A 25491-nucleotide genomic window follows, 5' to 3' on the forward strand; every position below is an offset into this window, starting at 1 on the left:
TTCTAATCACCAGTTGCTTTCCCCCATCCCCATTCTCCAAAATTAGTTTTCCTCGCGCAGATATCTGGAGATTAGATTTTTTACCCGTTTGCTTATCGCTTCAGAACCCCTTAATTTTCTAATCTCTAGGTAATAAAAACAAGTTATTTACATTTAATTTTTTATTTTAGAACTTTGTTTTACATGTTAGTAGGTACTATCAGATATTCCATTAGATGGTTATCTTGTACATTACACAATTAAAACAAATTAAAGTAGTTAAGTTTACAGGCATTTAAATGGGGTGAAACGATCTCCTGCAACTTAATTTAATTAAAAGTTCTAACTCACGTATTTGTAGTGTTTAGCAACAGTATCGTCTGACATCCGAGGGACAGTCACAAACGTCTTCTTCTGGTACAGGTGAGAAGCTTTTGTCAGAGACCGTAGTTGCTTTTGGCGTCGGGGGAATGTCCCATTCTAGCGAAAGGTACTTTTTTTCCGATGGTGAATTATCCCTAGCCGGACAGTTTGGAAAGAATCTAGCATGTTCAAGTTCTGGTACGTCTCCTGATTCCCATCCTTCTAATACGCCATGGCACTTGTAACATCGTACTTCATCGCCCCGCTGAATATAGTAGAATCCAGCCTTCGCTAGTTGTTCCTTAGTAACGTGCGGATTTCTCCAGTGACGAAAAGTTTCAAGTCGATACGCTTCGATGTCCATACTGTAAACTGATAGTTTCTATAAGCTATTGTCAACATTCTTAAGCCTAATTGGTTAAGCCTAAATTTCAATAAATGTTTTTCTATTTATTTTGGTTAGACTCTATGACTATTTGACTAGAATCTAAGTCTATTTACTTCAATTTAAACAAGGCCTAATTTCCCTCTACAGTAAAATAATAAAGTCACTTACTTTTACGGAAATCCTGAAGCCTTTGCCTGTAAATAGAGTCGAGAAGGCGGGGAACGGAGCGCGAAAATCTACGTGTCTCTTCTCGATGAGGTCCGGGAACTAAAAGAACGTTGAGTCGTATATCTAGAGATCAAATAACACTCGAAACTTCAAGTAAATCCTTATTTCTCATTGGCTGAAACCAATTGACGTCACGGGAGATTGTAAAATGTAACCAAAAATAGAGGTTACTGCTCATCGGTTAGCGATAAAAAATTCGTCACGTGTTAAATTAGGCAAATTAGAATAGCTGAAAATACATTGCGCTTACTTCGCACTAATTTACTTCTGATACAACTTTGATAAAAATTAATCCTGTTTCGGGGCTGTAGGTTGGCTCCCTCTGTTCCCCCGTTCATCCCCCACCTGCGCCTCTCCCCCATCTCAATCACCAGATTCTCTCTCTCTCAATCACCAGAATTTCTAATCATCAGAATTTCTAATCACCAGATCCTCCCGTTCACGGGTTGCTTTCCCCCAACCCCCATTCACTGGATACTTTATCTCTCGTTCACCAGCTCCTTTCCCCCATTGCTCTCATCCCTTCTAATCACCAGTTGCTTTCCCCACCCCCATTCTCCAGAATTTGTTTTGCTCGCGCAGATATCTGGAGAATAGATTTTTACCAGTTTGCTTATCGCTTCAGAACCCCTTAATTTCTAATCTCTAGGCAATAAAAACAAGAAATATACATTTCCAATTTTATTTTACTTTTAATTACATGATTGCGTAAAACAGGTTCTAATATTAGACCGACATTATAAATAACGCGTTTAAATCGCATTTTATCAATATAAAAAAAATTAACTCGATCTTCGTAAGGAATATGTACAATTTCATTTAATGGGCTGAAACGAACTACCTTCTGCAAGTGCGGATTGTATAAATAATTTTATTAAAAGTTCTACCTCACCACGTCTGACCGGAATAGATATGAAATCGTCATCCTCCAGTGCCGCTGCCCTTGGTGGTGCCGGGATCTCCCATTCTGGCGAAAGGTACTTTTTTTTCCGATGGTGAATTATCCCTCGACGGACAGTGTGGAAAGAATCTAGCATGTTCCCATTCTGGTACGTCTCCTGATTCCCATCCTTCTAATACGCCGTGGCACTTGTAACATCGTACTTCATCGCCCCGCTGAATATAGTAGAATCCAGCCTTCGCTAGTTGTTCCTTAGTAACGTGCGGATTTCTCCAGTGACGAAAAATTTCAAGTCGATACGCTTCGATGTCCATATTGTAAACTGATAGTTTCTATAAGCTATTGTCAACATTCTTAAGCCTAATTGGTTAAGCCTAAATTTCAATAAATGTTTTTCTATTTATTTTGGTTAGACTCTATGACTATTTGACTAGAATCTAAGTCTATTTACTTCAATTTAAACAAGGCCTAATTTCCCTCTACAGTAAAATAATAAAGTCACTTACTTTTACGGAAATCCTGAAGCCTTTGCCAGTAAATAGAGTCGAGAAGGCGGGGAACGGAGCGCGAAAATCTACGTGTCTCTTCTCGATGAGGTCCAGGAACTAAAAGAACGTTGAGTCGTATATCTAGATATCAAATAACACTCGAAACTTCAAGTAAATCCTGATTTCTCATTGGCTGAAACCAATTGACGTCACGGGAGAATGTAAAATGTAACCAAAAATAGAGTTTACTGCTCATCGGTTAGCGAAAAAAATTCGTCACGTGTTAAATTAGGCAAATTAGAATAGCTGAAAATACATTGCGCTTACTTCGCACTAATTTACTTCTGATACAACTTTGATAAAAATTAATCCTGTTTCGGGGGGAACCCCCAGGAGGAAATCTTAGAGACTATTAACTCGGTAGAATACACTATTTTAGCAATTGCAATTGCATATAATCCTTGTTATTGTAATGTTTGATATATACTGAAATGATTATTGTTGGATAGGAAAATAAAAGAATCGTGATAAATGTTAATTTTTTTATTATAAAATAATTGGGACGATGAGTAGTATCCTACTGGAATGTATTTCGCCCTCATCGTCCCAATATAATTGATGTTCCCAGACTTGAAGAAGCTTCCTGGGCTCTCCAACCTCAAAGCTAACAGAACAATACATAAAATTTTAACTTTAGTACAGTATAAATAATTCGTGAAATTTAATTTATTACCTTATTCTAATCTCAAATTTAATAGAATCATCGCTCGCGCTTTGCATTAATATCCCCTTAATTTCTTCAATTCTACATGAAGAAAATTAAAATCTAAAATTTTTGTTCTAAAAGTTATTTAAATCTTAAAATAATATTTACCTCATTTTTGATTTCGATTTAGTTTTTGCTCCAAGCAAAGAAAAAGGTTGGAATAATTTGTTCTAATTGATTTACTCCCTTTTTATACCATGTTCCATCCCCACCAATTCCTAGCCCCTATATCCTATCTCCTTCTTTTCCGTGATGAAATCTAAGTTAGTGATTGAGTGTGGAATCTATTCAGTGTGTAAATAAGTGGGTAAAGTCTGTAAATTTTTCCATTGGTTAAATAGTGTTCGTAGATAATTAATTTCGTGAGACTGGGAATTTCCACCATCTTCCTCTTAGCGTACGTCACGAGAAGATGGTTTAGGTTCGTGCAAAGTCTAACAAATTTACAGATAAGAGTCCGCATTGTAGTACGTTCTTGCATCGGACTGGTTGACTTAACGAAATTCTGGAAAAAAAGGGTAAGCGATTTTCAATAAAGAGTCTTTTTTTGTTACGTTTTTTAAAGTATTTATTAAGAGTGAAAAAAGTTACATAGGAAAAATTGTTTACAATTGTTTTTTTCGCGTACATGAGTTTATATTATTAAATAAAATGGTAGAGTCAAATTTCAATCTTTTTTATCATTACAAGACCCAAAGCTAACTAAATCCCTGTTAAATTATCTAAGGCAATGTTTTTTTCACCAATCTTATTTTGCGTGTACTAAAGATATTTTGTTAATGACGGGTAGAAAACATATTTCAATGGTTCAAGACGGTAACAGATTTCAATGACTTTTAGAAAGTACTTTAAATAGAACGTACAGGAATAATGCAATAATATATTTCTACCAATGTTTTGTTTTGTTTTCATGCTAGATTGCGTAAACCACCCACGTTGTCCTAACTAGTTTACCAATACTTTCTGATTCTATTTTAATTTTTTTGTTTTTGGATGGTTTATTTTATTCGAAAGTAAATGGTTTGGCGCTCATAGAAGCGCGCGCATGTTTTCGAGAGAGGTCGGGTCATATCTCTAAAAGATACCAGATAGCGTGGGAATATATTGTTTTATCCTCTGGAACCGGATTTTTTCCAGTCAGTCACCATACCTCTCTCTCTAGCTAATGGATTCGCTAAATTCGATGTGATGATTTTTCTAGCATGATTTGCGAAAGATAAAAATATCTTGCTGTCGTTTTTTTCCCAATTTTTGGAAAACTTTTGGTAGTACGTTTTTGTACTCTGTCCTTTAGTTCTATGCAAAATATACATTACGCAATATTCGCCGCAAACGTTACTAGTTAGTCCTTGCAATCGTCTTTTGCTAAATGTCCACGTCTTACACATTGAATTTAAATATTTTCTGATTGTGGGTAAAAATGGGGGAAGCCCCATTGAATCAAAATAGAATCCCCGTTTTCGGCCATCGACGTAGACGCAAATCCAATGAGAACCTGTTTCTCCCCTTTTATCAAAATTAATGATAAGCGATTGCGGATATTTCACCATGGGTTTTAAATTATCTGAAGAAAACACGCCTAAAAAGTTCGGTGTTTTATACAGTGCCTGAGATAAGTCCACGTTTGTCGTAGTCATTTTAATAGTCTCGAATAATGTTCCTATTTTTATCTATCTGTAAACAAGATTGAAATTCAGCGTACACGATAACGACCGTAGAATCTTTTAAAGGGGTACCAAATCCTAAATCTAAACGTAGTTGCCCTCTCTTTACGGGGTTCCAAAACGTGACGTCACTGGCCGAATTGTCGGGGGTTAAATCAAAAGCATATAGGGCAAAGCCTAGAGGAAAGTGAGCCAACGCGATGTGATTTCCCTCGTCTTGGTAGAGTATCCCAGATCCCGAGAATAGCGAATGATAGGCTAGCGTAAATTGTTTACTATTAAAATTAGGGGTCAACGCTTTCGAAGGGATTTGTTCGTTATCAACGTATAGAGCCAGATAATTTAGGTCGAAATTTTCAAAATTATAAGGATTAGACTTAACGGAGCCCTTATACGCTTTGTTGGTGGCTAAACCAATAATGACTCTGTTGGGCAACGGACCTAAGAATATATTGTCAAAACTATCGTTCTGAATAGAACTAGCTAATGTTTTAACTTTAATTTCAGTACGAGTAAAGGGATATTTGGCATTGCTACGTAATAATCCTTGCTGATGGGCTAATAAAATTTTAGGCATAATTTTAACTTTACGTACAATTAGAGCAGCGTCTATAAATTCGACTTTATACGCGTCGACAGTGTCGCTAAAAAGGGTAAAATTATCGCTATTTCTAGTGAGTGAAACCTTAAGTTGTACGCCATTAATTAAATATTTGTTGAAATTAAAAATGTCACAAAAAATGTTCCCGTAAAGTTCAATTTCTTTTGATTCAGCAGCTAGAACCTGACGTTTTATGAATCCTGCGTTTGTTATCAGATCCATACTTCCAGCCGTGTCATCGTACCATCCAGATGTCGCAAGGTGAGTGTTTTTTTGCATCGTACCCAAAGTTGAGCAAGGTTTCGATATAGGCCCTATAGGGGTAATTTGAGGCCGATGGTGAAACCGTCGTATCATTGAGTTTCACTTCGCATTGTTTGAATAGCGAATGCAGAGAATTGTTCACGAGCGAAACGTTAGACCCGGCATCCAAGTTGTCACCGTTGGTTTTGACGATTTTTACTTTACAATATATCATTGTCATTGCCAAATCTGTGTAAGAGTCTCCCGTACCCGGTACCACGAATTCGATGATAGAACTGCTGTCGATAGATGAAATTGGCTTACACCATACCGTTTGACCCTTTTCAACGCTGAGTTGAGTTGGTAGTTCGTTGAAAATATTTAATTCGCTTTAAGTACTTCCATTTTTTTTAGAGAGCAAAAATATCGCGAACCGTACGCGTGAACTTGCGGCGTTTAACTGAACTCTTTTTCTTCTTCTTCAATGCTTTCTTAGTAGTTTTTCTTCTCTTGCGACGACCCGAACCTTCTTGCGCTGCCATTTCGTCCACAGTTTCTGTCATTCGTTTATTGGCCGACGTTTTTAAGTCCTGACCTTGCAAGTCGTCTCCGAGTACTTTCTTTCCTGTAGAAAGGGCCCTTTTTCCCACGTATTTGGCAGACTGTTTTAGGAATGGGAATACAAACCTAGCTAGCCCAGAAAAAAAGCTACCAATTCCGTGTCCTTTTTGTCCCGCAAACCCAGAGAAATAAGGTAAATCTACTCCGCCCCCCGCCTGATTTAAATAATATTGCATGTAGGGACAATTTCTATCGACGTACTGATAAGCCATTCTTTTTTTTTACTGAGCTCGTCGTAAATGTACTTTACACGTGACTGAACCAAACTGAAATGGCACGAATTCACCTAAACTAGTTCTTATATTAATGTCGATACAGTCAAAATAATTTCTACTCAGTTTAAGGTAATGCGGAGAATCGAAAGTTTTTGAAACGGTTGATCCATTGGGGGCGTTTTGGTCTACAACAATTGTTCGCAAAAGGGGGGCTAATGTATCCCCAACCATTTCATTTCCTACCAAATCGGAATACACGAACATAAGATCGGGGATGAATAAGTTTAATTGCATAGGGGAATCTGATCTGAATGCTACCTTAGGTGAAATATCAGTAACATTATCTCTAAATCCTAAAATTTTCCTCAACTTTGGCGTTAACTCGAGTTGATAATAATGTTTACTATAGGAAGTGTATTGTACGTGTCCACTTTCTAAACTATATTCAAATTTTCCTAATGAATCATTATCGAACTCTGAATTAGCGCTTTCCTTTAAATCAAGGTTCAAACTTTTAATACTTTCATTAAGTACGGCCAAAAGTTCATGAGGATTTTTGTAGTAGCCCTGAGGTATCTCGCGGAAGTCGTAGGTATATTTGTAATCTACTATGTGGGCTGGAGGTTTCGATAGTAATTCCTTAATTTCTATTCCACATCCCATTGGCTCGCTTACGTTATAAAAAGATAAAGGATAAATAATTTCTACCAGAGCAATTTCCCAATCTCCGCGTAAACTAATGGGTTTGGCCAACGTTGTAGAATACGAGGCTAGAGTATTTTCTGAATTATTTTTATTCTTATCTCTAGTATTACTAGGAAGAGTTATGTAAATCCCAGACGTCATCTTGATTAACCCAACTATTAAACGATGGAGGATATCCTAGCCAACTAACGTACAATTGTTTTACTCCGTTTTTAGTTCTCTGACGTAAAATCTTGTTTAACTTGAACGAACGAGGCGCACTGACCTTTTGAAGCTCTCTCGAATAGAACGTCCCTTTTATATCGATTTCTGATAGGTCTTTTATTTTATAAACGGGAGGATGTCTTTTAGCTATAGCTACGACTTTAAATATTTCTTCGGTATAATTAGCTTCGAAACCCTTTTGAAATATCATTTTAGTTGTATTTATTCTAACCAAATCCCCTACTTGGAATTGCGGTTTCATTTTCAGTTTCTCGGCATAATATTTAGAGTAGATATTATTGTACACACGTAATACGTTATTTTCCGAAACGTCATTAGGGGCCATTTTAATTGAGCTATGATAAGAGGAATTGTACGCTTCGACCAAGTCCTGTAAGACTTCCAAATATCTATTTGTGGAGTGATGGGTAAAATATCTATACATTTTTGTTTTTAACGTGCTATTAAACCTTTCTACGATAGAGGCTTTTATTTCGTCATTTTCAGTACTAAAAAATTTAACTTTATTCTTTTTGAAATATCCTTGTACTTCTTTATTCCTAAATTCCGTGCCCTTGTCCGATTGAAATTTATCTGGAATTCCGTCTTTAAAAACAATTTTTATATTTTTCAAAACCTCTTTCCCCGATTTAGTTTTAAGAGGTAACCCCCACGCTTTTCTACTAAAACAGTCTATAATTGTTAAAATGTATTTGTATCCGTCATTATCTGCCTCTAACGAGCGCATATCGTTAATATCAGCCTGGTATTGTTCCCTTATATTACTAATTACTATTTTATTTCGTTGAAACTTTTTATATTTCGGCCTATGCATCGTAAAAGCGTCGATTCCTCTTAACCATTTTTCTACAGTTTCCCTACTTAAGCCGTGAGACTTTACGGACTGGAATAACCTTTCAGCGCCTCCGAAAGAAGCCGGATGCTTCGGGTTAAAATATATTTTTTCTAAAATAGCTTCGCCCATACTTTAGACTTTTGCGCGCGACTCCTTGTTTGTTTATAAGAGTGAAGAGAAGAGTCGGACGTGGAGTGATCTCGGTCAAGGCTACGAGTGGGGCGGGGCTTATCTGTCCTGCGCGCTCGTCCTCTTTGAGGAACCGGATACTCGCGCTTAACGGGAGAACGTCGTTGTCGGGTTCTCGGAGCTAGCGGGGAGGGAAAGCCTTGGATTGCCGGTGAAGAGTTAAATTGGGTTAAATTGGAAATAAACGCGAAATATCCGATAGGTTTTGGGTGGGTTTTAGGATTTAAATACGCTTTGGTAATTTCGCTAATATTGGAACCTTTAATAGGTCGACCGTTTATTACGAGCTCCCCGTTTTCATCCCACCGTATTCTTTCGGGTACAGTTTCCAACTGATCCACCATGCTTTGCGCTTTTTGGTAATATATCAAAGGCAAATCGTCTATCCAGTCCCTACTTAGCGAGTCGAATGCGGGGGCAATTTCGATTTCTTTAGGAGCCGAGGCTTGCTTACGTAGATTTCCGTGTCTCATTAAAGCTTGTTCGTATAAAATCCATTTCGAGGCGTCGTCTAAATCTTTCATATTTAATATTTGGTCCATCTTAACGTCTAATTCAGAGACTGTCAGAGCGAGGGGGTGCGGGAACGGGTCTGGCTTTAAAACGCCGCTAGGGACGAGAATCATTTTTCTGGCGTGTTTCATTGTTTACTACCGAATATAGAACCAAGAAGGGTTGAAACGACGGGTAGAAGAAACGAGAAAAATCCGCCCCCAGACTGAACTAACAATTTCTTTTTACTTTTCCAAGCTACCCGCTTACTAGCTAGTTTTCGAAGGGTATTTTTATGACGAGATAACCTGGTTTTTTGGGTATTTGATAGTTTTACGTTACCAATTAAAGTGTTATGAATACATTCACTGATAGCGTCTATGAGGGATTTGTCGGCTTTAGCTAAAATGGCTTTTCTTTGAACGGGTTTGCAACGACCGAGATATCGGAGAGCGTCTCTCTCGATACGTACTCTACGAGACATGATTCATAACTGATAGAAATTACGAAATGTTAGTTCTATTTATTTATTTAGGGAGATAAGCGTAGCACGTTTCTCCCGGTAAAATATTAGTCAAGACTCTTTGATCTTCGGGACAATATTGAGTTAAATTGAATACTAGGTAACCGTGAGGTCTCGAAGTCGAGTCTTCGTAAGCGTCAACTACAAAACGCCACTTATCAGGGAACATTTGTCTAGCGAGATAAGCCACTTGCTGACGGTCTCGGGGGCTTTTCAATAAAATTATGTAATGCGAATTCAGGGAAATGGATCTGCTATCTTTTGATTGATGGAATAAGTTCTGTGTAATAAAAATAACGCTTAGAGAACGGTGATGGGTCCCTTTCACGAATAAATCACCAATTTGACCTTTACTCTCGCTCATCTGGTCGTCGATAACTAATAATATAGGATCTTTTCCGTCATAATCAGATAAAACAGGCAATCCTTCTTTAAAAACTACCCTGTGCTTCATTTTATCGTATAGAGCTTGCCATTCTCCGTAATACCAATGTATTTCTTTGAAACCCGGAACAAACATTTCTTCTTCGTGATTAATTATAGATTCAATTAAATAGCTTTTGCCACTCTGACTCGGGCCTGCCGTTACGCAATTAAACGGATGAATAAATTGCATGGTTATCTCCCTTCGAGTACTAGCGTACAAATGAAAATTGTACGTTCTCAGCTAAGCGCTGAATGCTGTCCGTACTGAGGGACGACATGATAAAATTATCTTCCAAAGATAAAGAGTGACATGTGTCATCTGATTCTAGAAAGGGTGAGGGAGCATCCATAGGCGTATACGAGGGCGAAAAACGTACTTCGTCAGGTGGAATAGAACTAGGTCTTAAAAGGGGTGAAGGTAAATTATCGATAGGGGGCGAACAGATTTGATGGGTTAGTTGATATTCTCTAAGATAATCTCGTACCATTGTCATTTCTTTTAAACGTTCCAATTGCGAATCAGTTTCTGTAGTTAAGGAAAGGGTAGGGTCTTGGGTATCAGTTAAATCTATTATTTCCATTTCTGGAGAATTGGGTAAAGTTACTATGGGTACTTCCGGGAGCTCGTTATCAGTTATATCAATCAATTCAGGGGAGTCGATTATAATCATTTCCGGGGTATCAACTAAATTAATTTCTGGGTATTGTACACCTTTCATTTTAATGCCGATTTACTTAAACCTTATTCAAAAAATTACGATAAAAAAAAATCAAAATAAACTTACGTAGAGAGAGAGAGAGAGAGAGCGCGCTTCAAAAATCCTGGTACTAGACGCACAAAGAACAACAATAGAGTGACGTTCCCCCGGTTCAGGCACCCCCCCTTATATAGGGCCTAGGGGAAGATAGTAAGCTTATCTCTTATTCCCAAAGAACTTGTTCAGTTCTCGAGAATATATTAGGGTTATGCTAAAATTTATACTTATTTACGCAAAATATTCCATTTAACTTCATTTCCGATATGGACACTGAAGTACAAACATCTGCCATAATCACCGTCCTGAAACAACCTTCTAAAATTATAGCCGTAGTGATTATTTTAATTACAATTTTCTTATTTGAGTTCATTTTGTGGTATTTTGAAAACGTTTCTACCGTAAAATTGTAACTTTTTTCACTGTAGTTCACAAAATGGTATTAAAAGTATACTAATTTTATGTTAATTTCTATTAATTGTATTGTTTTCTAGGATATGATTGCATCACAAGCTCTCGAGAGGAAACTACAATGGGTTTTTTTCTTCTTCCAAGTGGATTAATATGTGACGTCAATGGGAATAATTAGAGGCAGTTTCGAGCACGGGACGGTTTAATTTCGAGTGTCTAGAACTGTTATCTCAGAGAGAGAGAGAGAGTCGATAGAATTTGAGGGTTATTTGAAGTTTAGATCACGTGATGAATTAATCTCAACAAGATAGGAACTGATTAATCTCACATGCGTCATTTCTCTCTGAGACGCTGAACTGAAAAGAAGTGCATCCGCTTTGCTCTCCTCATCTACCGTAAACATGGAAAAACGATCTATTGGTAAGCATTATTTTATTAATACTATTACTATTTCAATAGACAAAGGCTTAACATTTTCATTTTCTATAGCCGAGACGCATACCGTATCCAAACGCAGGGGCCAAGAAAGACGTATCAACATAAAAATCACGTTAGGAGGATCAGTCTACATTTCTTTTGGTTTCGACGGATCAAAATTACAAGTTCTCTTCTTCAAAAAATCGAACGAAAATATTCTGTTCCTGACCTCCGAAGCTTTCACCAATCTACTCTCTCTTTGGGGAGAGCTTTTCGCCGCTACGCAAACCGGAGCATCGTCTCTAACCCACAACATCATCGACTATCACGACAACAACGTATCCGTCGTCGCACTACCAACAACATCAAATTGAACTCTGCCTACGGTCATGTTCTGGATCTGGGAGCTCGCGAAATCGGTGAGTTCCAAAAAAAAATTGATTTTATTCGGTTTCAAATAAATCTTTTAAACGAACATAAAAAAGTTATCGAATGCATGTACTTAGCTATTGTTAAAAACCTTAAAAAAATTCACGAATTATTATATGGAAAACCTTTCGAGGGTTTATTTTTGTACCATGATCAATTTAATTCGTACCATCAAGTAAAATCTTATTTTGGCTGTTTTAAATCACCCTCGGAAGTACTACAAGATTTTACTTATTTACTCGTAGATAATCAATTAACCTGTAAACTTAGCTACTTTAATTTGTTTTCATTGTGTAATGTACAAGATAACCATCTAATGGAATATCTGATATCACCTACTAACATGTAAACAAAGTTCTAAAATAAAATAAAAAATTAATTAAATTGAAAATAACTTGTTATTATTGCCTAGAGATTAGAAATTAAGGAGTTCTGAAGCGATAAGCAAACGGGTAAAAATCTATTCTCCAGATATCTGCGCGAGCAAAACAAATTCTGGAGAATGGGGATGGGGAAAGCAACTGGTGATTAGAAGGGATGAAAGCAATGGGGGAAAGGAGCTGGTGAACGAGAGATAAGGTATCCAGTGAATGGGGTTTGTGGGAAAGCAACTGGTGATTAGAAGGGGTGAAAGCAATGGGGGAAAGGAGCTGGTGAACGAGAGATAAAGTATCCAGTGAATGGGGGTTGGGGGAAAGCAACCCGTGAACGGGAGAATCTGGTGATTAGAAATTCTGGTGATTAGAAATTCTGGTGATTGAGAGAGAGAGAATCTGGTGATTGAGATGGGGGAGAGGCGCGGGTGGGGGATGAACGGGGGAACAGAGGGAGCCAAGCTACAGCCCCGAAACAGGATTAATTTTTATCAAAGTTGTATCAGAAGTAAATTAGTGCGAAGTAAGCGCAATGTATTTTCAGCTATTCTAATTTGCCTAATTTAACACGTGACGAATTTTTTATCGCTAACCGATGAGCAGTAACCTCTATTTTTGGTTACATTTTACAATCTCCCGTGACGTCAATTGGTTTCAGCCAATGAGAAATCAGGATTTACTTGAAGTTTCGAGTGTTATTTGATCTCTAGATATACGACTCAACGTTCTTTTAGTTCCCGGACCTCATCGAGAAGAGACACGTAGATTTTCGCGCTCCGTTCCCCGCCTTCTCGACTCTATTTACAGGCAAAGGCTTCAGGATTTCCGTAAAAGTAAGTGACTTTATTATTTTACTGTAGAGGGAAATTAGGCCTTGTTTAAATTGAAGTAAATAGACTTAGATTCTAGTCAAATAGTCATAGAGTCTAACCAAAATAAATAGAAAAACATTTATTGAAATTTAGGCTTAACCAATTAGGCTTAAGAATGTTGACAATAGCTTATAGAAACTATCAGTTTACAGTATGGACATCGAAGCGTATCGACTTGAAACTTTTCGTCACTGGAGAAATCCGCACGTTACTAAGGAACAACTAGCGAAGGCTGGATTCTACTATATTCAGCGGGGCGATGAAGTACGATGTTACAAGTGCCATGGCGTATTAGAAGGATGGGAATCAGGAGACGTACCAGAACTTGAACATGCTAGATTCTTTCCAAACTGTCCGGCTAGGGATAATTCACCATCGGAAAAAAGTACCTTTCGCTAGAATGGGACATTCCCCCGACGCCAAAAGCAACTACGGTCTCTGACAAAAGCTTCTCACCTGTACCAGAAGAAGACGTTTGTGACTGTCCCTCGGATGTCAGACGATACTGTTGCTAAACACTACAAATACGTGAGTTAGAACTTTTAATTAAATTAAGTTGCAGGAGATCGTTTCACCCCATTTAAATGCCTGTAAACTTAACTACTTTAATTTGTTTTAATTGTGTAATGTACAAGATAACCATCTAATGGAATATCTGATAGTACCTACTAACATGTAAAACAAAGTTCTAAAATAAAAAATTAAATGTAAATAACTTGTTTTTATTACCTAGAGATTAGAAAATTAAGGGGTTCTGAAGCGATAAGCAAACGGGTAAAAAATCTAATCTCCAGATATCTGCGCGAGGAAAACTAATTTTGGAGAATGGGGATGGGGGAAAGCAACTGGTGATTAGAAGGGGTGAAAGCAATGGGGGAAAGGAGCTGGTGAACGAGAGATAAAGTATCCAGTGAATGGGGGTTGGGGGAAAGCAACCCGTGAACGGGAGAATCTGGTGATTAGAAATTCTGGTGATTGAGATGGGGGAAAGCAACCCGTGAACGGGAGAATCTGGTGATAAGACATTCTGGTGATTGAGATGGGGGAGAGGCGCAGGTGGGGGAGGAACGGGAGAGGCGCGGGTGAACGGCGGGAGCCAAGCTCTTTGTGTCCTTCTGGTGATTGAGAATTTCATTCTCAATCACCAGAAGGACATCCCTTATCTCTTACCAGACATGATTCTAATGCGGATTTTCCTGAGGTTATCAATGTCACTTAACCTACTACAGAGATGCACAGTGACGATTCAAATACTACCGAGACAGACTCTATACCTCAAGACGATGGTGATCCGAAGCAGAAATGCTAGAGGTTAGTCTTATAGAACCAGAATCAGTATTAGCAGAACAAGAACAACAGAGCGAGACTGAAAATACTGCGTCCAATGTGGTAAAACAAATATCCTCTGATACTTCATACATCACGCCTTTGTTGAAGGTTGGGTCCGAGAACTAGTCTATAGAAAATCTCCAAAACTAGGCCGAGTACGTGATGTATATTATTATACGCCTATACCAACCGTACAACAAAAAATATCAATGAAAGAATTTGAATGGAAATTGAGGTATTTGGGAAATGCTGTGAATGGGTTAGATACCAGTTGGTTTTTATTTAACCCACTCCACTCCCTGGAGCACCTACCACACCAGAAATCGTCCGAAATGCAAAATAAAAAAAGACAATGGTTGCCCTTAAGGGTTGTTAACAACAATAATAATCTGACCCGAGTATCTATAAATAATAATATAAAATCTTTCTCTTATAGAATGGAGTAATCCTATGTCTTGTTCCTAGGTGAGGATGAGTTGCCAGTAAGGGCGATATTTAGAATTTATCTGCTATTTCCAGTGGTTCCAAAGCACATTATCCGTATGATGAACTACCAGGGTGACATTACGCACACTGATAAGGATAAATTTCAACACCGATACGGAGTTGAAGGAGTATTTTGCACCATTGTAATCCCTATGCGATATGGCGAGGAAAACGCTTTAGACGTTCAAGAAGGAGTAGACTCCATCCAACAGAATAACATACTTATAGGCACGGCTACTGAATACGAACTGATGGGACTCCCCGGAGAAGAAACAGTGGCCAGAGGACCCAATTCCTTTGCATCACAACCAGACATACCATCTTATAAAAGTGAACCTAAAGTGACGTTCGTGATGTCAGGATTTTCGACAACAACGGAGAAGTGCACGGTTTCTTTTGCGACATCTGCTCCTCAACAGTATACGAGCAGGCAGATCATCCTCAGAGAGAGTCAAAAAACCACTACAGATCTGGCAAAACAACGATGACACTGCTATAGATGCGACAGAAGTGGGCATCTGGTGAGACAATGCCACACACAACGGAGGGTATTGCGTACCAACGCGCAAAGAAGAGTCCATGGACTGAAAGAGCGACGACGAAGACGAAACTTTAAAATAATTTAATTTAAAGATAAAATAAAAAGTTGTTTAGGAAAAAAGTAGCTTAAGGATTTTTAAATATGAAGCTTTTTAGTTTTAACATACAGGGTGTTAACTGAATGTGTTTAAGCTAGGTATTTGGAATGTGCAGGACTCATAGAACGATCAGGGGGTTAGACAGTGTAGTTATGTTTATCGATAACATTTTTATGTGAGAATACAGTGGATGGTATCATTTTCTTCGGAAAAATGAACCAAATCCTTATTTTGATGGTTCTAGTTCGTGGGAGGTGACAGGTGGGCGCTAGTCCATCTCAATGTTTTTTTTTTACTTTTCATTTTTTTAAACACCATGATTAATTAAATTTGAGTATATTTTTTATCAAATAAAATAACTTTTATTAAGTTTTGTAATAAATAAAAAAGTCGTTACATTTGTTAACATTTTTAATTTTTTTTTTCTTTTTACAATATTTACATGAGCGTCTGACCGGTTTCGTCGGGCTTAGCCCCTCATCGTCAGACGCCCTTGTAAATATTGTAAAAAGAAAAATCTTTTAAAAATATATATATGCAAATGTAACGTCTCTTTTTATGTATTACAAAACTTACTAACAACGGTACCATTACCTAAGCCTTACAACATTTATACTGTTTAGTGGTTAAATAGGTGTTCGTGGGCCAACTCTTCTTGCGACTTATATCACTCCATATACATAAGATCTCATAACCAATAAATATTAACTCATTAATATGTTAATGCAAGTCTGTCCTATCATCAAAAAATTTCACTAGACGTGTAACATATTTCGCCACATAGCTAAACCCGCCCGCCCTCATTGAGCTTCTTTAATATTTAAAAAATTATATATTTTTTAGGTATCAAACGAAAGATAATTTTAAGTTAAAATGAACCACCTATGGACTGCATTGTTAATGATTTTGCAGATGGGACTCAACACTATCAAAAGCTCAACATTTTACACATTATAGGGACAATTATTAAAAAATTATTATTCAATTATTCTAAAGAAGTCTCTAAAACTCGTAACTTTACGATGCAATAATAATAAAATCTATACTTTTAAACGGGTATAGGCATTGTGAAACCATTGAAAATAAACAATAAAGGAATATAATGTAGGTGGTGTGCGGAGATGGGGTCATGATTACGTTGTAACCGGAAAAAACATTTTGTACAGTGCAAGGCATGTCTTTCCATAGATACTACACGGGAGCAGTATAGCCGCGAAATGACTTCTCACGGACGGTTCACGTTATTTTTAAAGATAACCTCTACAGTTCTAAATCTTTCTAGAATAAAAATATGAAATGAAAAGGAATGTAACTCTGATATTTTGAAAGCGATGCTATCGACTGCCTGTGATTTTTAAATAATTTGAAATACAAACTATCTCTGAAAAGCTAAGCCTCGGTGCGACTATGGAAGAAAACCCGAGTCAATGTTTACCATATTATTATTAAATAATAAATGCTCTGTTATGATTGTATTATAATAATAACTATTCAAATAATAATATTAAATAGATAGATCTATTTAATTAAATAGATTATTGATATATACTGCAAAAAGGAAACAGAACTATACCGCGTCATTTTCGGAACTAACGCTTCGATTGCTTATAAAAAACAGCTGACTCTGTCGAGTTCTACTTCGACTACCTCACTATAAATTGGCTCCACCCCACGCGTCGCCGGAGGTGACCAAGGGTATTCCAGTGGAATATTCTAGGGTTAAATAGATTCATGGAAATAACTGTTATATTTTATAAATTTCTAACCTTGATAAATAATGTATAAAGGTTCCATAATTTAAGAATATATATTCTTATTTTTGTTTCCGATTTGAAAAATTGTATTATAAATTTACGTGTCTTATACTAAAAATCGACCAAGTGAAAAAAATGCAAGAAATTTCTTTTACGGATGGCCCCTTAAACCAACCCTTATCTTTCTCATACGATCGAGTCACGTGGAGAGGCACTTTTTCGGAGGGTCGTTAGAGTAGTTCGTTTGTACATCAAGGCGCATTTTAAACGCTTTTAATAGCCATTACTTAATAGATATGGAGGGCCTCTGGTCTTAAATCGATTGAGTATATAAAGAAATCTACGTATAAAATTGTTTTTCAGAAAACGTTCTATTTCGTCAAAATCTTACATTTTGAGATACGCGATGCCGGTTCGTTACAGCTCGTACGCTGAAATCCAGCTACGTCACACTTTGGGAATCAACGTGTTTTCCCCCCGTTTTTTTCAGGCAGTAATATCTCTTCCCGACCTCTCGTTATAAGCTAACCTTATTATACGAAATTTAATAGTGAAACCTATCCATGGCCCCTCAATTACTGAGTGGTTCAAAGCGAACTGGCGACAAGCTCGGCCGTAGGCGGCAAACTCGGCCGTAGGCGGCAAACTTCTAGTTATCTATGAGATTGATATGAGAGTTCCTGGTTTCAGAGGGATTTGAAATTTCCAAGTTTAGGGCAATATTAACGGTTTAAGATTTGACAACCGGTTTCTAGAAGAAAACAACGGTAAAGAGGAATGAGAAGTTGCCAGATGTACGATCCGGATCGTATTTCTACGATAATTGAATCCTCGGTACGATATACGATCCGAAGGCTTGATCGTACGGGAAATATACGACCTTACGATAAAATACTATCCAAAGTACGATACGTGTTAAAACTGTTATCTTTAGAACGGAAACCTTTATATATCTTTAAAAATCGTGGTGGTCAATGATCTTAAGCAAAGAATATCTACCATATTCCGGACTCCCACTTCGAAACACGCTCTTGTGGAAGTTGCGATTTGCTGGGCGAGTTATTATGATCGCCACGAATCGTAAATATTGCAAAAACATTTTATCACGGGTTTTTTCGTTCATAACGGGAAGCTAAAGTATACGACAAAGAAGGTTTAACCAATACCATAATAGGCCTTTCTCTAAAGTAACATTGGCCTTATTGTTTAGATGAATCGGGCGCGTCACTCCTGACGTAGAAGTGACATTGCACTGTGATAGCCATAAGAAAATTCGACGAGTCAGCCTTTTTATGATGATCTAACCTTCAAAACTGAACTGAACTCCTGCGTATCTCGTGACGAAAGCGATACATTTAAACAAGTTCAGCAAAAGTCATGACTGAAAAGAAAAGCCTATTATGGTACACTGCAATAATTTTACTTCGAAATCTTGGTCGTACTATTATTTTAGCCGTGTACCATATGGTACGCTTTTATGCAATAATTTCTTAAAGTTTTACCATATTTTTACTAATATTTACATAAATGTTCAGCCCATCACAAACAAAATTGCCTGGAACTGTAATTAACAACCATAGAAATCGGATAGAACTTTTAGAGAACCCTGCCTTTGGTCCAAACTTTTCGTTTGGCTGGCAACGAAAGTTTCGCCATCGGCGCCGCACTGGTGAACTATCACTATTTCGCCTAAGATTAAATGGCCGACTTTAGCTCGCTGCTAACGCCGTTTTTTGTCATCTTTAAAGCGACTTATATTTAATTAAAGTTGAAGAATGATTTTAAATTGCGTAATTAAATCGTGTTACGAATAGTTTTCTATTTACCATAATTCTCAATCGCTAAGATCGCACTATAGAAAATGCGTTTCTTTCAAATCATAGAAAGCTAGATTTTTTTAATAAAAAATGAATGGTTCAAAAACGCATAATTAAATATTTAGGAGTAATTAATCAATTGAAAACATATCTTTTCACATGTTACTGTTAAAAATAGTTGTTTTGCGCGTAATGGTTTTTGGGGAAACCGGTGCACAGTAATGGTTTATCGCTAATATTTACGTTAGTATTGTATGTACGGCTATGAATTCAAATACGAACATAAGGGCCTGGCTATATCCTAGATAAAATGTTTTATGAAAATTTTACATAGGAGCAATCGTTGTGTCGTATTCGCAGTTTTAACATTGTACCCGAAACGCATCCCCTGCTCTTCATGTAACCGCGTTAAAAATTTACCACCTAGCTAACTCTTGTTATTTCTGAAATAATTCGCTTGATAATTAAGCTATTGTTAAGGTTGTGTGAGATAAAATGATGGGAAAGTCGGAATAATGGGTCACTTCATTTTAAGTTCATATTGACTGCCGTGAGGATTTAATCCACAAGACCAGTATCAATGCTTTGAAAAGAAAACACGACACCGATGAGACTGTTCGACGTGTAGAACGCGAGCGAACTAAACGTATTATATATTATATTGAATACTTTAAATTAGTGTATTCATTGTGTATTATTTCAACGCTAAATGTAGACCTCAGAGACAGCAAGTATATACTTGATTAATCTATATAAATAAAATCTGATGTTTGTATATATAAATATATATGTATATATATATTGGTTTGTTACCTTCTATGCACGCCCAAGATAATTGTCCAATTCGCACAAAATTTGGCCTGTGGCATTGTGGCCCCAGCCGTTAGGTTTTAGGAACGTCTTGAGATTGCCAAGGATCCTATATGTTAGAAGGATAGGTAGCCCCCGGCCAGCCCGTGTTTGCAAAACGCCGGCAGCGCCGTCGATATTAAGAGAGCCTCTAAACGTGGGACAAATCTTGGCGGTGCTTCCTCCATAATTTGTCCTTGACGGAATCTAAAGACGGATTCTCTATCGCGCATGACCCGCCGACGGCGCTGCCATTTTTCGTCCCTCGCCTCATATCTTTCTAAGATATAGGATCCTTGAGATTGCTAACCTTCGACTTTTTCGCTTGCGCTCGTTCTCTTTTCTCAGCCCACCCCTCCCCTCTCTATCTATGTCACGCAGACACCTTTGTCCGGGCCGTATTCATTCCACGCATACCCATAATACCAACCGATACGCCATTGGATTTTAAACGCCTGCAATTTCCAATCAATCTTAGCTTCGCAATGACAATTATTAAAGCGCAAGGACAGTCACTTAAAACTGCGGGAAACCCATGCTTTATGTTGCGTGCTCAAGAGTTGGAGCTGCAAATAACCTGTGCATACTTACTCCCAACGGAGAAACTAAAGATATTGGGTACAAAAACGCTTTATCATAATTACATCTTAAACTATTCAAAGAAATCAAATATATATTAATATTACAAGATATGATATTCTGCACTATTAAACGTTTGCAATTTAAAAATGCCTATTTACTATTTAAAAATAATTTAATTTGCATATTTAAAGTAAAGTGCATTTTGTTCGTTTTCTAAACCTCAATTTACTCAACTAGCTGAGAAGCCCGGTCGGAGCAGTAAAGTGCATTTTGTTCGTTTTCTAAACCCCCAATTTACTGAACTAGCTGAGAAGCCCGGCCAGAGCAGGAAAGTGCATTTTGTTCCCGTTTTCTAAACCCCAATTTACTCAACTAGCTGAAAGCACGGCCGGAGGTCGGGCTTTTCAGCTAGTACCTTATATAATCCTTAAGCAAAGACAGTTTTTCTAAACAAAAGTGCATATAATTTTAACATAAGCAAACTGAAAACCAACTATAAACTAAGTATTATAAGTAGTTAGGCCTATGCGACCAATGTAAAATTCCCAAACAAACAGTGAAGAAAAGTTTAACTTTAGGATATGAGCTAGCTAGGTAACATATAATTGCATAATATTCGCCCCTATGAGTGACAGAATCAGATATCAAAGGCTTAGCATTGCACTTCATAACTAGCCCTAAATACAGAAAACTATTTTTTTTAATAATAATCTCGTAAAATAACAAAGAAATGCCGTATATACCTTTCGAAAAATATTAATCCGAAATCCCTATTTTGGATAGTTGCAGCTGGAATTAATTAATCCAAGGTTTCAGCCTTCCCCTATACCCTGAGGCCACGAAATTGTTGTCGGCGGCGGCGAGCCCAGTCAATTTTAGTGTGTCTGTCTGTCCTGCGAACGCGTTCGCATTTTCCGTGCAAGGTTAATCATTGCCTACGAAGTTTCTCTAAATTTCTGCGTTCGCAGTTTCTCGAAGGGTTGGCAAAATCACCGAGTGACGGTGAGCGTTAACGGATTAATTTGCGGTTGTGTTTCGTTTGGATTGTTTTTTTCGTTAACGCTCACCGTCTTGACAGTTTTACCTCAGTTTGATTGGATATTTGGTTATTGTATTGTTTGTGTTATGACGGTTGTGGGTGTTGAGTTTGTTGTGTTTGTTGCGTCTGTTGTGTTTCTACGGGCGTTTTCTCTCCAACTTCTTATTGACTTTTCGGACGGACGGAGTGCTGAGTGTTATGGCAACCTCTCAACGTTCAATGGCGGGGTTTCCACCAATTGTTCACGGTATTCGTCTAAGTGTCAAATTGCGATTTATTGGCGTCGGCTGGGAATCGAACCCGGGTCTGCTCTAACCACTCAGCCGCCGACGCTTGTTAAGTTACGGTGTTTTTCTAAAAAACAGCTTTGGCGAATGTCCTTTACGAAGCTATAACGTTAGGTACTATAATTTATTCTACATCATTTTAAATATTTATAAATTATATTAATCTTATATTTAATTAAAAATTTAAGCATTTTAATGTAATCTTATATTTAATTAAATATTTTAGTATTTTAATGTAATCTTATATTTAATTAAATATTTTAGTATTTTAATGTAAACTTTTATCATGATCAGGAATTGAACTCGAGTCGTATTTTTTCCATGCGGATAGTTCACCACCGAGCCATCGACTTCCTTAGGGAATATATTAAAGTAAAGAAACCTTTATTATAAGGCGGGTTTTATTTACTAAACGGATGAATACAATATCTGTCGATATTTTTATTGAACTTTGTTTTTTAATTTCTGTGAACTTGTTTTTATTTCGTCGGGAATTGAACCGGGAGTGCGGTTTTAGGACTTTGATTCATTACCGCTGTGTTATTGATTCCTATTAAGTTGTGTTATAAATCTGTAATATATAATTCAATGGCGTTGTTAAACTCTTTATTGTCAGTAGGTTTATTTTTTCAGATACGCATTTTTAATATAATATGTATCTGGATTTTAGGGTCGTATATATTTTTTACTGATCGAGATATTGTTGTTTTTTGTCTATTCTTAGATCTTATATTTTTAGCTTATTTTTGGAGGAAACACTATAGTGTGTACGTCGTGTTCTTTAGCTTATCCGGTTTCGTTATAATAACGTCGAAAATACGTTTTATTGATGGTAAGGTGTCGCACTTCTTGCTATAATTACATTTCCTATTGTTTGGTTTCTTAATTTTTGACAGAATTTGTTGCTTGATTGTGTTATATTTTTTGTAATTTATTTCGTTTTTCAGTCGTATATTTTTTATCTATTGTGTGTTTAGCGTAATAGTTCATTTATGAAGAAAAATATCGAGTTGTATACAACGTGCCTTAAACTTATATTGGTCTGGTTTTTAACTGGGTATTCATTACTTCATAATTTATTTTAAACGTTTTCTCGACTGATTAAGATGTTTAATGCAGTTCAACAATTAAGTTCGTTTGTTTTTATTTTAAAGAGCCCAAACTATTCCGTCTACGGTCATTTATTGATATACGAGCTGTCGTTTAGTCAAGTGGCTTTCTGTGCTTTGTGAATGGTAAGTTTTTCGCTTCTTGTAATACATTTTTTTATGGGTGTGGATATTTGGATATCAACGGTTCCTAATGCAGTCATTGATTTCCTGGGTGTGCAAGTCATTATATGATGTTGGAAAATGAACGGTATTTGTCTTTTTCATGCGGAATGTGCCACAACGTCAACAGGAAGTCTACGAGTCGAGCACTACCAGATGTCGAATAAAGCTATTCTACGGTATCTTCATCAAGGGCGAGTGTTGAAATAAGATGAGCGTTAAAGATGCGGCCAATATTTCGTAAGCGAGAAAAATACAAATAGCCTCTTTGGATATTTCTTTAATTTAAATTTGCTTCGTATTAGATTTAATTGATAAACTTGTTCTGTTAATAGGGTTATTCAATTGTGCATTGTTTTAGTACGTCTAACTCGCTGTTGTAACTACTTTATTTATATTATTCTGAATAAATTAAACTCTGTTGTTTCGTCTCAATTATTTAAATTAAAATTAAAATTTTATACCGGGCGGGATTGAACCGGGATTACGTTTTTGGTATATAACTATGAATTGCGGAGATATCTTTAAGGGTCGTATATTTTAGCTCGCCAACTTGTTAAATTTAATTTAAAACGTTTTATTCTTAAATTTTGTACGCGAGAGTGGCATAACTTGCTGGGTGAATTCAATTCAATATATATATATAATAAATTTCTGACTTTCAACCTTCTCCTATACCTTGTCGCCGCGAAATTGTTGTCGGCGGCGGCGTGAGCCGGCGTTTCTTGATAAAAAATATGTTTTTATTAGAGAGTAGAAATCAACCTACCTATGGTCGTGCTAAAAATTTGATATTTCAAACCACGGGAAGATATATTTATGGTATGGTATTCAAATAAGAATATTTCCAGCAGATAGGGAAACAAATATTTAATAATTGTCCTGTATCACAATATCAGTGAACTAGTGCTGGATTTTTAACAGTTTTCGCTCTAATCGTCTGTGTTTAAACATTTTGATGATCAAGATCTTGCTTTTTAAGGGCACTGTGGATGCACAACTCTATGAAAAAAAGATATCATTCTTTGAAACATAGTCGAACATGTGCAGTCTTTAGGAATCTGAAACCATTCCTTGTGCAGTCTACGTGATACGTGTGATGAATGTTTCCAAACCCCCTTTAATATTTGTCATATGTGAAAGTAATTTAAAACTGGTGTCAAATACTTCATTCGCCTCCGTTACATATTTCAAATATATGTTAGTACGATAAAATTACCAAAAAAGCGCGTTGTCGGCTGATTTGTATGCCTTATAGTATGCCAGTATATTTGTTGGATCTAGAATCGGACTGTCCTTATTAAGCTGACTAAGGCAAGTAGAACATTAATGTTTTGGATAGCAGCGGCGAATTAAATATCCTGAAAAATAACTATAAGAACATTTTCTTTTAGAAGGTTTGGACTTTTATGACTTTGAAAATTTCTTAATCTTCATCAATGAGTTGTCCCATAGAAATTGGAATGGCTGGCAGACCACTGATTACATTCTTGGCTAAAACGACAGTAACACCATCTCCATCGCGCGCACGAAGCTTATTTTAACTAGTTATCAGGTCTACTATGTGAATAACGTAGGCACTGATGCAAATAACCATTTACCGGTGTTGTTAATTCATTAGTTGTCTTTTCCACTTAGGGCTAGTTAGGCTTAGCCTTTGCTATCAAATTATGTCACTCTTGTAAGCTAATGTCATGCAATTATACAGGGTGTTATGGATAAGAGTACCGAAACTTTCTATATGCAATCTATGGGTCTCTATAAGTAAAAAAATGTCTCTTAAACATGGGTGCTTCAGTTCAGAGATATGGGCTCCCAAAAAACTACCCCAAAAACCGGACACAGCCTTAATTCTTGCAAAAAATATGCTTCCTTGAACCAAATTGTTTTCATTAAACTATCAATTGTTTTTTATCCGTGAGGCGAGAAACTTTAATAACAAGTGGTAAAATGAGTTTGAAGACAAAGTCATTTTAATTTTATTGACACGGCCGTCAATTCGTTCTGTGGTTAATATGGCACGTCCAAGAGAGCTTATTGGTTAGAAATTCAAAGATTCAATCGTTCGTCTATTTGGTAAAACCTGTTGAAATATTATTTGTATCTCTCTCCAGGTTACATGCCAATCACAAAAAAAACAATGTTTAAACTTTGTGTCGATCTGACACCAGTTTTTTCGGAATCTACTGCTGTTTGAATCTTTCAGCTTCTAACCAATTTTTCTTGAGCCCGTCCGTGCAATAAGCGTCCGTACACCAATGTGTCATATCAGCTACAGAACGAATGAGACAATTTTAAAACCATTCCTTTAGAATTTTTATGACATTTG

General features: G+C 36.9%; 2 protein-coding genes and 2 long non-coding RNA genes across 4 annotated transcripts; 2 read left to right on the top strand and 2 right to left on the bottom strand.

Annotated features, from left to right (window-relative positions):
- Positions 1 to 237: 237 nt before the first annotated feature.
- LOC149933813 (death-associated inhibitor of apoptosis 2-like) lies at positions 238 to 982 on the bottom strand. Its single transcript, XM_090156782.1, has 2 exons — positions 899 to 982; positions 238 to 714 (listed from the first exon to the last, which is right to left on the bottom strand). Exon 2 carries the CDS (start codon positions 704 to 706, stop codon positions 344 to 346), a length of 363 nt encoding a protein of 120 aa, XP_090012908.1. The 5' UTR covers positions 707 to 714; positions 899 to 982; the 3' UTR covers positions 238 to 343.
- A 1893-nt stretch (positions 983 to 2875) lies between these two features.
- LOC149933814 (uncharacterized) lies at positions 2876 to 3112 on the bottom strand. The gene is made up of 2 exons (XR_016473087.1): positions 3081 to 3112; positions 2876 to 3011 (listed from the first exon to the last, which is right to left on the bottom strand). It is a non-coding gene; the product is annotated as an uncharacterized LOC149933814 (long non-coding RNA).
- An 8239-nt stretch (positions 3113 to 11351) lies between these two features.
- LOC149933815 (uncharacterized) lies at positions 11352 to 11809 on the top strand. Its single transcript, XM_090157445.1, has 2 exons — positions 11352 to 11438; positions 11508 to 11809. The coding sequence occupies exons 1-2, from the start codon at positions 11420 to 11422 to the stop codon at positions 11807 to 11809; spliced, it is 321 nt and encodes a 106-aa protein (XP_090013571.1). The 5' UTR covers positions 11352 to 11419.
- Positions 11810 to 23048: 11239 nt separating this feature from the next.
- LOC149933816 (uncharacterized) lies at positions 23049 to 23638 on the top strand. Its single transcript, XR_016472762.1, has 3 exons — positions 23049 to 23126; positions 23293 to 23402; positions 23498 to 23638. It is a non-coding gene; the product is annotated as an uncharacterized LOC149933816 (long non-coding RNA).
- Positions 23639 to 25491: the final 1853 nt, after the last annotated feature.

This window comes from Leiobunum rupestre, chromosome 8 (genome assembly GCF_980474605.1).
Source record: "Leiobunum rupestre chromosome 8, qqLeiRupe1.1.hap1, whole genome shotgun sequence".
Taxonomy (NCBI): domain Eukaryota; kingdom Metazoa; phylum Arthropoda; class Arachnida; order Opiliones; family Sclerosomatidae; genus Leiobunum; species Leiobunum rupestre.

Excerpts from the sequence above, each read along its gene's own strand:
- LOC149933813 (XM_090156782.1), bottom strand. The coding sequence starts at position 706 with ATGGACATCGAAGCGTATCGACTTGAAACTTTTCGTCACTGGAGAAAT.